The sequence below is a fragment of the Apteryx mantelli genome, chromosome 8 (genome assembly GCF_036417845.1).
Source record: "Apteryx mantelli isolate bAptMan1 chromosome 8, bAptMan1.hap1, whole genome shotgun sequence".
Lineage (NCBI taxonomy): Eukaryota > Metazoa > Chordata > Aves > Apterygiformes > Apterygidae > Apteryx > Apteryx mantelli.
Genome location: NC_089985.1, coordinates 37,980,113 through 37,993,969, shown reverse-complemented (window position 1 = coordinate 37,993,969; position 13,857 = coordinate 37,980,113). Strand labels below are relative to the sequence as shown.

The 13,857-nt window shown below is 40.7% G+C and overlaps 1 protein-coding gene across 6 annotated transcripts in view; it reads left to right on the top strand.

The window, feature by feature from the left end:
- Positions 1-13,857, top strand: part of DAB1 (DAB adaptor protein 1) — a 176,269-nt gene that overhangs the window by 149,348 nt on the left and 13,064 nt on the right. For 5 of the 6 annotated variants that reach the window (XM_067301306.1, XM_067301308.1, XM_067301304.1 and 2 more), the window contains 5 exons: positions 5,516-5,572; positions 8,767-8,829; positions 10,003-10,111; positions 12,093-12,641; positions 13,482-13,609. In XM_067301306.1, coding sequence (XP_067157407.1) covers positions 5,516-5,572; positions 8,767-8,829; positions 10,003-10,111; positions 12,093-12,641; positions 13,482-13,609 — 906 coding nt within the window. The remainder of the gene's footprint in view (positions 1-5,515; positions 5,573-8,766; positions 8,830-10,002; positions 10,112-12,092; positions 12,642-13,481; positions 13,610-13,857) is intronic. The other variant, XM_067301309.1, reaches the window with a different exon arrangement.

Here is a 13,857-nt window from a genome sequence, read left to right as displayed (position 1 = left end):
GGGGGTTATTGTTCTTAAACTCTATTCAAAGATATTAGAGAATGTCACAGTTAAAAGGGCAGGTAATCTAAAATGAATATCTGCTATCTAGAAAAGTCACTTGTTAGTTTAATTCGAGATAAAAGATGTATTAGCTTGATGTAGTCTGGGGTTTTATTTAAATGCAAGACTTTTGTCCTCATTGTGTCTTGAAAAGAGTAAGTTTACGAATTTCAACAAAATCTTCAGTAAGAGGAAACATGAAATAACATTTATAAGATGCTGTACCTCTTCTTGATTTGAGTATAGTGCTAGACATATTAAGAAATAAGAGTAGAACTTGTTCATATTGCTTTAATTTTAGAGCTGCTTGGACAGATAGAAAAAAAAAAACCCTATAAATGGCTGTCTTTTATAAAGGCAGCATTACTAGTTGCAACCAGTTTTCTCAGAGAAAAATAATTCAGTTTCTTTACCAGTTGTGCCTTTCCACAGATGCAGTATTATTTCTAGTATTTCCTTTTGCAGAAGTATAACGCATGTAATTGACTGTTATCGGTCACAGTTTGACTTTGTTTTCTCCCGCTCTCTTTCTGCCTCTGATGTCTGCCCCTATTGCTTATCTAGACTTACCTCCCATGGAGACCTTTTTTCAATGTGATCTGTCTGTACTTTCTTGTAGGTATTCTTATTCGTGTCATTTGCCTGTATCTTATTCAAAGGATGGTTGAATGTTTTTCCTGATGTGTGCAGTAAATTGCTGTTAGATGAAAAGGTAGTTCTTTGAGTGGAATTTCCTAATGTTGTATATTTATGCCAGAGAGAACTTTTTTCATAATCCAGTGGTGGTGGGGTTTGTTGTTGGTGATGGCATTTTTCAGTTGGAGTTATATTTGTCTTATTTTATGCTCCAGAGAGCGATTTAGATACCGTAAATGTATGTTTTTCTCATTCAAACATTTGTTAACATTTCTTTATTGTTAAGCATGTTACCAGAGGGAAATGATATTTACATTCGCCACAGACAATATCTGTGGAAATGTCAGGTGTTTTGCTAAAAAGGGAAAGCAAACCTTGAGAAGCAGTGTTTATTCTGAAAATGTAATAGTACGGGCCGCTGGGAAGGAACTGGTCTTGCATTAGAAAGGGTTTGGGCAAATAAGGATACATATAAAAAGCTACTGATCTGCATTCAGAATCCGTTTTCCAACAATCTGGAGGGTTATATATTAGAATGAATCCATTATTAATAGATAATATTTAGAGGTTATGAATCTTAACCTGCAGCATTTCTTTTAAATGCGTGTGATGTGCCCGGTGTGTGCGGTGCTCCCCAAGCTCACGCGGGGGTCTGGACAAGGCATGGGGCAGGGGCAGCGGGGCCGGCACCTCTGCGCCAGCGTTAATCATCTCGGATGCTGAACTGCCTGGAAGCAGCATGGCTCCGACCCTAAACTAGAGCAAAGAAACAGCCCTTTCTGTAAGAAAATACCTACCTAGGCAACAGCTTCCAGTGGGTTTTTTTGTTTGGTTGGTTGTTTTTTTGTGTTTTCCCCCCCTGCTCCCACTCTGGAAGAATAATCTGAGAGAGAAAGAAGTTGTTAGGTACCTCCTGTAGTAGTCAACCATATGGATGCTTGATTGATTGGAGTCTGTCAGAGGAAAACAGCTACTTGAAACATTTTAAATACCATTTCCTATGAAAATAAATACCTAAGGTACGCAGAGAATTCAGAATTAAGTTCCTCTCAACTGAAAAGAAAAAAACAAACGAATGAGTGCATATATGCTTTGATTATCTGAAGATATCCTTAATTTAAAGGAAAGTAGCAAGTAACAGCAAAGCAGTTTGCTCAAACATTTCTCAATTATCTACTATGTCAATTATTCTTAAACTTACCACCTCCTTAGCTGCACGGTATTGACTTACAGCAGCGTTTTTTACCAGCACATCCAGCAGTTCCCAGGGAACAAGCAAAGGAAATGGGGCAGTTTGTGAGTGAGATGAAGCTCAAGGTTACCCTGTAGTTGAATGCATCTTACCCAAATCAGGACTCGGGTTTCCTACTTCAAAGAAAAATGCACAAAAAAAAAAAGAGCTACCTGAAGAAGAATGCTCCTGACCATTTAAAACTAAGGATTATCCTATTAAACTAAAAAGAGAAACTTTCAATAGCAGGTTCCTACAGAATTCTGGGCACTTGAACTGAACCTTGTGTAAGTGCTTGATGCCCAAATGCATATCTTTTGGGTCACGTTGTGCATGTTTGCAATCAGCGTAGTTTTATGGCAGTCCGTGGAGCTAATGTGGCTTGCAGCATTTGAGAATATGTCCCAAAAGTTTCAGGGAAAACAGTATCTCTCTTGGATATTTTCAGTGGTTTCAACCTAATAGATATGGTTTGACTGATCATCATTTTGTCTGTGCTTCTGACTTGCTCTGTAACTGTAGTTCTAATAATTTTTTAATGAATTTTAGTTTATTAATTAACTACCTGGAACTCACGGAGCTCATAGTAATGTCAATATTTGTTGTGTATCGGGTTGTGCAAATAACTGAAGCTTTGGTTTAGTCACTGAACTAAAAGAATGGTTTGAACCATCAGGAAAAATATTTAAAATTCATAGCCCAAAGTATTTAAATTTTCAACTACAATAACCCCAGATCTGTAGTTCTCACATTAACCACTTGACTTGTCGTTGAACTTTCAGTGGAAGGCACATGTTAGAAAAAGGGGATGCAAATGAAGAGAAGCAGCCTGGTTGTATGGTCCCTCTTTTATCTAATGGCACTCACCCAGAATGCGGGAGGCCAAGTTTAACTCCCTCTGCTGCCCTAAAAGGTTTGAATAGGTAACACCCAGCTCAAAGGTTAATTACTAATTGCTGCTTAATTACTATATTTATTATCATACTATACTCTTTTTAACTTGCTGAGCTCTGTACCAGAGTACAAGATAATTACTGTGTGTTATTTTTCATTCTTTTTGAGCACCATCTTTTCTTTGGTCCCTGAGGTTTCACCCTCATGTTTTGTGAGACACTATTTTTATCATCTCACTTGTAAAAATATAGAAATATTAAGGGGGTTTTCTCCTGTTATGAATCAATGTAGATTCATTGCTTTTACTAAAACCAGACTGAGTAACAGAAGTTGAATGTGCTGGCTTGTTATATACAGCAGTGTAAAGAACAAGGCGCTTTACGGTCTCATGAGAGCAGTAGGTCTGTCTTAGATTTTTACTTTAAAACCTAAACTTTTGCATTGCTTAGAAAAATGATACTTTCTTGGGGTCTTTTGCAGTCAGTGGGAAAACTGTAGTGGACGTCGATCATTTTCTATTTAGGTATATAAATGCTGCAGTTTACTTGCAATGGCTTCTGTACTTCTTTTTTTTTCCCCCCAACTCTTGAATAATATGTTTCTCTTTACAGAATAATGAAAAGTGTCACAAGGAATTTCATTATTGGCTGGAGTGGTTTAAAAAGCTTCCTGCTGCTTTAAGACACCAGATTTACATATTTCATGCTTAAAAGATTTACAGTGTGTCTCACATGCTGTATAGAGACATGGAGCTTTCATTATAGGCTTTAATGCCACCAGCATACAAGGATTAATACTCTTTCCTCCGCCTCCGTCTGTGCAGCGGGGCACAAGCGACTTGCGTGTTCCCGGCTGACTAAGCTGTAAGGGTGTTTTCCTATTGAAGGAGATGCGTTTCCGACTAATGAAAGACAGCTTTTACACCGCTACGTGGAGAAATCCACAGGCAGCAATTCCACAGGAAGATCAAGGAGCCGAGCATCTTTCCAGGCTTCTGGTTATTTTAGGTGATGCACTAGGGAGAGGATTGCTGCCTTGGATGGGGAAGGCTCTCTTCTCCCTATTGGAAAGCCTCAGCAGCGGCAGGCTCGGAGGGCCCGACGCTGCCCGCCGTAGCCATGCCAAAGCCCCAGCGCGGTTGCTGTCGGAGGCTCCTCCATGCTCCGACAGCCACAGGCACGTCGCCCATAGGACATGTCTCCTCAGCGGCATGTGATGCAGAACACGAGCTGGCGGCGGGCGCAGCTCGAGCGCTACGTGGTAATTGGGCACTTGGGGCTGTGCCGTGACATGTTGGGCAAATGTTTCCTGCGAGGTCCCGCCGCAGCGCAGGTGGGAATTGCTAATGGTCCGCTGAACGCTGCGGACGTGTTTGCTCTGCGCTGAGCCGCCGCCGCTGCTCCCAGGGTTTCCCAGGGCTGTCGGTGTGGCTGGGGGCCACGGCCGAGCCCGGAGCTGGCTGCAGGGCAGCAGCACGTCCCCCCGGCTCAGGGACCGGGGATCTGGTTCAGTGAGGGATGTCCAGGCAAAAAATGATAAGTTACTGGTCAAAACCAAGGTTCCTGAAGGTGTAAACCTTTCTGGTGCGATCTGAAGAATATTTGCAAGGTCTGTGGAGTTGTTTGAACAAATGGGCTCAGCCGGTTTTCATATTTCCCGTATCTGGGGCTGGGGGAACGCTGCGGGAGCTCCCTACTCCGAGAGGATACGGGGCTGGGTCCTTCCCTGCTTGTGTGCAATCATATTTGCTTCTCCTGGCTTTGCTTCTTGCCAGTCCTCCCCCCCCCCCCCCCCCATTCTCTCTCTTTCAAGATATATGATGAGATTGGGGAGGGAGCAGGAAACATTTTAGGCTGTTTCTGGGAATTTTTAGCTTCTTGTTTAAGATGCCATTGGATTAATGGCTGGTAAATTTGTATGAAGCTCCTCAGCTAGTCATCTAAGATTTGATTTTTGGTAATTTGCTGTTATGTTTGTGCTTGTTTCTTAAGAAATAAAGTCCCATATGCTTTGATAAATATTATCTGAGATTTAACATCCTGAGGATACTTAAGTCATAGTTTGTTATGTATAGGTATGTGTACATGTGCAAACACAGTGTGCTCATACACACCTGTATGTACACAGGCACACAGACTAAATCTATGGATTTAAATATAACTTGAATTGACTTATATAAGTAATGTTGAAAGCTGCTAATGAAGGAAAATCCACATCTCAAATGTGTTTACACTAATGTTAGTTTTCCTTGTTAAGTGAAAGGTGTGTTTTGCTGCAGATACTTACTTTTAGAGCTTTTCTTATCCAAAACATAATTTTTGTTTTCCTCTGAGGATGTTAAGGCCCTTTTTTTCATCAAACCACTGGAAAGTTTCATTAATGTGCATAGGATTAGACCTCACTATGTATGTTTAGTTCTGAATTCATTAATACCTAAAAGAGTAAACAATTGTAATGCAAGTGTTGACGTTGCCTTATATACCAGTAGCTTAGATTTAGCACACAAACAAAGTGTATGTTTGCCCCATATCCTAGCGGCACTCAAATTCACCATTTTGACTATGTGACTTTCTGTCTCTGCTCACTGCGAGAATGAAAGGGTTTTCCTTTCAGTAGGGAAGTCAATAATTATGGAGGTTATCATTTTCATGCACAGAAATTCATGTCATTTTCATAAATCATTCATTTCATTTCATAAATCATGCTTTACAGCTGCAGAATGGAAACTTATTGCTGGACATTGATGAAAATCTTGTTTCAGTCACTCAGGTAAGGTTGTCACACTAAAAATATTTTAAGGAAATATAGATGAAATCACCTATAGGATTAGTGCATTGAAAATGTTCATTTTGGGATTAATTTCACTGGAATGTGGTTAATATCAGATCTGAATAATTAAAAAATGGGTGAATGCAGTTCTGTAGTGACAGTGAGATCACAAAAATAAATGATAACTAGTTGGTTGCCAGAATCTCAAATGTTACTGGTGAATAAAACTACATCTATGTCAGAGGAGTTGCATTAATTTATACAGGCTGATAACTGGATTTTAGAAACAAGCTAGATACAAAATAGCAGACCTGAACTATCTGGGATTTAAAAATTGCTGTTGCTGTTTAAGTGTTGCTGCTTAAGGCTGCCTCAAGTAAGTAAATGGTGAAGTTGTGTTCCTGCTAAATTTCTGTTTACGTTCTCTGACGTAGTTCTGTAGCTCCTGTTACATATAAAGTTCTTATGCCTGCCAGAAATAATTCTCCTGTAAACATACTGCTTTTTGGTAGGCAATATTGTGAACAAGGGTTTATTACAATAAATAGTGAAATCAGGTTTCATATTGCTCTAGCAGCTGCCTGTTTAGAAGTCCTTGCTCAGAGTGCCTCTCAAGAGCTCTGATGGAATTATATCTGCAAAGAATTTCCAGAGATCCATCACCTTGAAGCACTTTGAAAAGTATTATTATTCCCATTTTACAGAGTTACTGAAGCATAGAGATTTGACTTGCCACCTTTCAAATACATGCCATATAATTTTGAGTTCAAAAGTATATTCACTATCAGTTTTCAGTATGGATATGAAATGTTGCATGACATTTTTCCATAAAAAATCTGAACTTTACAGACGCTTCCTCTTAGTCCACGTAACCATGTGCCCTTTCCTCGAATATCCACTCAAGTGTGCTTTCCTCCTCCCTCGCAGAGGGAAGGAGGCACTGGGGGAGCTGTAGCTCAGGGCATCTTCCTGAGGACATGTCCTGTTTTTGGCAAGCCAGAGGGGCAAAGACTGGGGAAGGCTCTGTTAAAAAAAAACCTTAAAAGTGGAAAGAGAGCAGCTTCGGGGGTGGCACTGAACAAGCAATTTAGAGAGAGGAGAAGAAAGTGACTCTTCCTGTGATTTGGTGTCACCTGGCACCTCTTGAATCATTAGTGGCGTAAGGAGGCCTGAAGTGATTACCTAAGGAGAGCTGCTGTTGTCATTATTCCAGCTTTTCTAGGTAACTTTAACACCATATGGCTAGCGCGTGTGAACGCAATGCAGAAGTGAGGGGTTTTTTTATTTTTATTTTTTTGCAGAGGCTACTTCTAGCAGTCTTTTACTAAAGCACAGAAGAATTAGTGTGCCTTGAAAAAAAATGTGGATTTTCTTCTTTCTTCCATTTGCACACAGATACTTACAGGGATATATAAGCCCATAAGAAGAAAATATATTGTCATATCACTAAAGCAATGTGATCTATTTAATACAATGCATGATGTGAGGAAATGTGAAATAATTCATCCCCAGGTACATTGTTAGACATAAAGCTGAGAATCATCCAAGCTGCTAGACAAATTCAAGGTCTAAGTGACTGTAACATTGCTTCTGTAAAACAGGTACAGAGGTTGGATTGCAAAAATATGTCTTTAAAATTATTATATTTTGAATTATAGTCTAATTTCTTAAAAGATCATTTATGGAAAAAAAATTGGGGCTATCCTCCCCTTTTGTAAAGACTGATCAGCCAGCGCAGTTGTTATCCAAAGGGCTAAATTTGCAGTTCAAGACTCAACCGAATTTCAAGGCTGTAGATGCGATTGAGGTGGCTGCAAAGTTGGATAGGAGACGCAATGAACAGAATTAAAATGTGCATCAAATTTCATTCCTGTCAAGAGCTCTGGCTTCCTATATGGATGGGCATGATTGAACCCGATGCAGGGAAAAAGGAAAACATGTAAACAGGAGAAAGGTAGTGAAGAAAGAGTACTCCTTGAGTTCCCGTCACAGCTTTCCTGTGATAGCCACCCTGGTAGAGAAGGTAGATGCATTTTACATTTGCTGTGGAGCTGGAAGGGTGCTTTACTGGCCCTGGACTCCAGCTGAACCAACTTGCAGACACGGAGCAGCACTGAGGGAGAGCACGGTGCTGGAGTGGACATCCCCTCTGGGTGTATTGCTGCCTTTCTTGCCGTCCACCTGGATTTGTACATGCCCCTGCACAGCCCCTGTGGTTATTCCTATCCTTATCGTTCAGTCATGAGCTGCTGGTTTCTAATTGTAAAGACTGGCCACACTCTGTAACTGTTCCTGTACTGAAAGTGCTCAGGGCCTTAATCAGCAAGGTTTGTTAAAATAATGGCTACAAGACCAGAGTTTAGGAAATCAAGCTGTACTGAAATGGACCCTGTGAAATATGAGCCACTCTGAGCATTGCATCTCTTATGTGGGTCCTTCGGACTGTTATATTAAACTTAATTAAAATTTAATGCTAATTTAAAGTCAAAATACAAGGATTTTTATCCCAATAGTTTGGCAGGTGACCTAATGGGTGGAGAAGAGCAATTTTACTTTAGAACATGTGAAGGAGCTTTGATTATGCAGCCACTCAAGGTGTTCCTTATTATCAAAGTGCTTTTTTTCCTTCTGGTCCGGTTGAGTGCGACCTGTTTGGGTGACCTATTTTGAGATCAAACTGAAGGATACCCTGAGAAAACATTTCTAGCATGAATTAAATGTAGAGCTACAAACTTATAGTAACCCAGTTGTGCATTCTCCTTCAAGTCCATGTATCCAGGTCGCACCCTTCCCATGGGGAAGGGGAAATCAAGCAGCATTTCAAACCCTTCCCTTCTGTATCCTTTCTCATTTCGCAGTCTGCTGCTGAGTTTAAGATCTTGAAATAGGGGTTTAGAAAAGGAGCCAGGAAAAAAGGCTGGCCATAAATACACGCTTGGTGCTCCCTGATGTTGAGGGCAGAGCAGTAATACAACCAGTTCCATTCTGTATGGTTTCTTCATGCTTTAATAATTTTCTAGGGTAGAGATCTCCATACCAGAATTCCACAGCTGAACCCATGTGCTTCTTCCACATGGGACAAGGCATTTGAAGCCTATGTGGCTTTTTCTGGATTAACATTACTAGTTTACAAGTTGTTACTAGTTAACTTGCTTTTTCTTCTCCTCAAAAGAAGTGTTTTCTTCTCTTTACAGGCTGTTACCCAACTAGAGCTTTTTGGGGACATGTCCACTCCTCCTGATGTAACCTCTCCCCCAGTAAGTACCCAAGAAAATTGAACCCTGCCTTTATCTACTGTCCTATTTTCAGTGTGTTTATTGAGGGCATTTACAATTCAGGGCGTCAGCCATTCCAGTAGAGAGGATTTCAAAGCACTTCTAGGTTGTGATAAAATAGAAGTGAAGCAAATTGAATGTGGAATCACCGCTTCTTGATGATGTGCAAAAATATCTTCAATTTTTATTTTTCTGGTATAGGGCTAGGTGTCACATTAGATGCAACCTGAACTGCAGATCTCCTTCCCTAGTGTTTATCAGAGTTGCATGCTTCACTGCACTCTGTCTTGAACTCCCTGTCTCTCCCTTGCGCTGCAGGAAGATCCAGTTACATCCTTATATATCATCTCTGCTTGGTTCCACCAAGCACATATCCCGGTACCACTGGTAGAGGAAGGACAAAACAGTAAAGAGAGGGAGGAAGGGATTTGTTTTGAAGGGAAAGGAAATTTTCTTGAGAGGCTTTTCTGCATCATAAAGTAAAAACAGAATCATTTTCCTGTTAGGCTGTTGAACCTTACAATAAGCTATATGAGTAGGTGAGTATAATATACCGAGAAAACTGAGGTTCTGTGGGGTCCTCAGCCTCTGATCTCAGAGGTGCTGTGTGGCATGTCTAGGCCTAGAGGTCAAATCTGCTGTCTGCTTGTCCTTAGCTTGCTCAATTAGATTGTGTTTCTTCTTTAATGTAAACCTGTGGTTCTAGTCTTATTGATTAATTGGAAGCAATATTTATTTGCCTTTCCTTAAATCTTGCAAATATTTTATTTACCTTTACTGTCCCATAGGTTAATGTCTAGGTCTGGTGCTTATAGGTGTTGTCACATAACACCTAGAATCGCAAGTCTATATGTTCTGGAGAAAGAAATCATGTCAGTATTTTACATGTGGTGTAATCCAGGCAAATGTTATTTTTATTTTTCCTCTGGCACAAAGACTCTCTCATTTTCTCTCTTCTTCTCTATTGCCCTCTGTCTCTAGCATGTTCTTATACTCTTTCCTACTGCATCTTTCCTTCTACTTCTTTCCATTCTTTTTTTTCTCCCCTCCAAACCTATATTTTTGGAGTTAGAGAGGATGTTACAGTACAGTATGTGCTACAGAAGCAGCAGCTGATATGTCGTCATTCTCTTTTATTCCTGTCTTACATTGCAGACTCCTGCTACTCCAGGTGATGCCTTTATCCCATCTTCATCCCAGTCACTTCCTGCTAGTACAGACATGTTTGGTTCTGTACCTTTCAGCACTGCTGCCGTACCCTCAGGTAAGAAATACAGTGAAAATACAGGTTTGATTCAAGTCTGGGGATCAGTTCTCAGCTCTGGTTTGTATTTCAGTATTCAGGACGTGAATTTAGTCCGGTGGAACTGGGAAGGATTTTGAGGACAGTGCTGTAGGACAAGGCAAGTGTTTAGCAAGCAGGGACTACATTATACTGAATTTACTAACATTTTTTAAAACAAAAAACAAAAATGTCACTGGGAGTTCAACCACAGTTCAGCTGCCAAGAAAACATGCCTACAAGGTACTGTAGCAAGAGAGAAAAAAGCATTGAGCTCTGGATTCTTTGCGGTAGCAATGAATATCCTGTGCTGTCTTCAGCAACCAGAGAATGAGATGTGAAGAATCTGACTGCTTTTCAAAGGTATTCCACTTAGTCAAGTCCTGATATTTCCTCTAGACTTTTCTGTGTTCCTCAAAGTGCTCAAAATTCAAAAACCATGTAACATTCTGCACAGACATGAAAGAAACGTGGCTTTGACTGCTGATCTCTCCCTGGGATACTCGGAGCACTGCAAGAACAGCTCTCAGCCCTGTTTAGGCAGAAAGAAAAGGAGGAGTGCCTTGAATCATTCAACGGTGACTTCCTAATTGGTTAACTCGTTCTCTGATGGGTTGTGTTGCAATATCAGATTAGCCACTGTGCCTCAGAACAGTTACATTGATGTGAAGGGTTTGGGATAATGTCAGATGAAAATCCTCACTGCTTAGATGAGGTTGCAATGGGTGCAAGATAAAAGAACATTTGGAGTATTCGTCATAACCATTTATTGGAGAAGGCCTGTATCTGAGTTGCTGTTCCTGTCATCACTCTTTAACTTAGTCTTTTGAAGTTCAGTTTCTAAATTAAAAAATATATTTTTTTTTATTTTTTACATTTATCATTCCAAAAGAGTCTATAAATAAAGCTGAGAGGTAAAGATACAGAAGGGCTCAAAAACACTGAGGTTAGAAACAGCGGTTTTAAAGCTGCAACAGCATTAAAGATAGAAGAGAGGCTGCATGCCATAAAGTATTAGCAGTAAGTTAAAATCATGAATTTAAATGTGAAACTCACCATATCTATAAAGCATAACACCTGTATCAGTGAAACATTGTATTACATGGTTTAATTTGTAATAGAGGTTTTCTGCAGCTTAGTTTTAGTTACAGATTTTTTTGGATTTTTTTTATTTTTCATTGTAAATAACAAATCATCAGATCATATAATTCCTACACAGTTGAACTCGTAGTAGTTTAAAGAGAGCCACATCAGAGGCGATCATTCTCTTGCAAGAAAGTTGTACTGTAATTAGAGGGATTTACGTGAGCTGGCTGGTATTAGACTCACTTCCCAGCTCGGAATCAAAGAGAAAAGGATGAGGAGCTGCAGCAAAGCTAACCAGAGGGGAAGCAGCCCGGGGCCTCCCTCTTCCTTCCCTCTGCTCACTCTGGCTGTCGTGTTCAGTCCTAGATGCCCTTGCCCTGAGCTGCATGTGGCAGGCAGGGGTGGCGGGGTAGACAAACAGGGGCAGGAGCGCTAGCAAGAGCCTGCAAAGCTCAGTGGTGAGGACCAGGGTTGTGCTGCCCGGAGGTAAGTGTAAGAAATGTTTGGGGAGCTGCTGTGGTTCTGGTAAACGGTTGGACCAAACTGATCCCAGCTGTGCTTCTGGCATGCCGAAGAGGTCCACACGCGTGCATGTTTCCAGATGCATGTGGGTACTCACCGAGAAGAAGAAAAGAGCTTTTTTGTTTAGATGAGGTGAAGGATTATTGCCGATATCCACCCACCTTTGCTTTTGTATACAGCTACTTATCCAGTGACATAAATTCAGCCTTGGCTTTCAGGTTTTTTTGTAAGTGTGCCGAAGCTCTGGCGTCACTGATGTAGTCTGTGTGTTTGAGTTATTGTGTAGCTAATTCTGCATGCTCTTGACATTAATATTAAAATCTTTTTTTTTTCCTGCTGTTTTTATTGTTTGAAGGTTATGTTGCCATGGGAGCTGTTCTGCCCTCGTTCTGGGGACAGCAACCACTTGTTCAACAGCAGTTGGCCATGGGTGCTCAGCCTCCAGTTGCTCAGGTGATGCAGGGAGGACAACCAATAGCGTGGGGCCAACCCGGTATTTTTCCTCCTACTCAGCAACCGTGGCCATCTGTAGCTGGTCAGTTCCAACCAACTGCCTTCATGCCAACACAAACTGTTTTGCCTTTACAAGCAGCCATGTTTCAAGGTACCATTGCTCCTATAGCTACTGTTCCACCCACGAGTGATTCCAACAGATCAAGTCCCCAGACAGACAGGCCCAGACAGAAAACGGGAAAAGAAATGTTTAAAGATTTCCAGATGGCTCAGCCTCCACCAGTGCCATCAAGAAAACCAGATCAGCCTTCCCTCAGTTGTACCTCAGAGGCCTTCTCAAGTTATTTTAACAAAGTTGGGATGGCACAGGAAGCAGATGATTGTGATGACTTTGACATCTCTCAGTTAAATTTGACTCCTGTGACTTCCACGACACCATCTACAAATTCACGTGAGTATTCATGCCCTTTCAGCTGTAACATTCCTCAAATGTGACTGCTTCTGAAAGCATTTCACTTTTCTTATTCATACAGTAAATTGGAACAAAGATATGGACTTAGAACCTTCATGCATGGTCTAGCTTATTAGATGTGTTCCTGTCATAAAGAAAAATGTTACAGATGAATTTCAGAGACCATTGAAATCAACAGCCCCGATGGTTACAGTCTGAAATTTAATTTCTAATAAGATAGCAATATATCTTCTGTGCTAGGGACATGCAGGCTGGTTGGAAAATGCATGTGACATTCAGCCTTACGAATGGTTTCACTCATGTCCCATTCGGGACATAACTTTGCAGAAACCAGGGGATGGGTATTTGTTCTTCTAGCTTGATGTATTGAACATGGGGAAATTCACTGAAGAGCTGTAAAATATGCTTATCCTGGTTGGAGCATGGAGGTGGGGGATATTGCAAAGACGGCTGATAAGGGGAATTCATGAGACAGAGATTTACCAGGGGCCAAAAGGAAACCTTATGCTTCTCTTAGCTGCCATAGGGCAGGCAGCTTGCACATTCTTAATGTAATGTGGTGGTGTCTCCCGGGTTCCTAGAGCCATATGCCAGGTGCTGCTGAAACTAATTTGGAAACTGTTGAATGAAATCAAATATATCAGATTGATAATGACTTATGTGTTTAAATTTACTGCATATAGCTCCTCTTTAGAAAATATTTTTCAGGGGTAATATAAGTTGAGGGCTCTAAAGCATGAGCAAATCTTGTGCTGGTTTGCCTTTCTGAACAAACTAATGGATATATATTCTGTTGCTGTTACCTTAATCTTTGTTTAGCTCCAACCCCTGCACCCAGACAGAGTTCTCCATCAAAATCATCAGCATCTCATACCAGTGATCCTGCTGCAGATGACCTCTTTGAAGAGGGGTTTGAAAGCCCAAGCAAAAGTGAAGAGCAGGAGGCTGTGAGTAGCAACAAGGTTTCTAAATATTGATTAGTATTTTTTAGCTAGAAGAAAGGGAGATGTTACTTAAATGTCATTCGATAGTGTCAAAAATAACTATTCTAGTAGGGCTGAGTGGTATATTAAGTATTTAAGGGAGAGTTGCAGAGAGAATTCACTTCTAGGTTGGATTTCGATAGTTAAGAACGTCAGTATGACATTTATGTTGATACGCACTAATATTGCATTCAAGGAAACAAACCTCATAT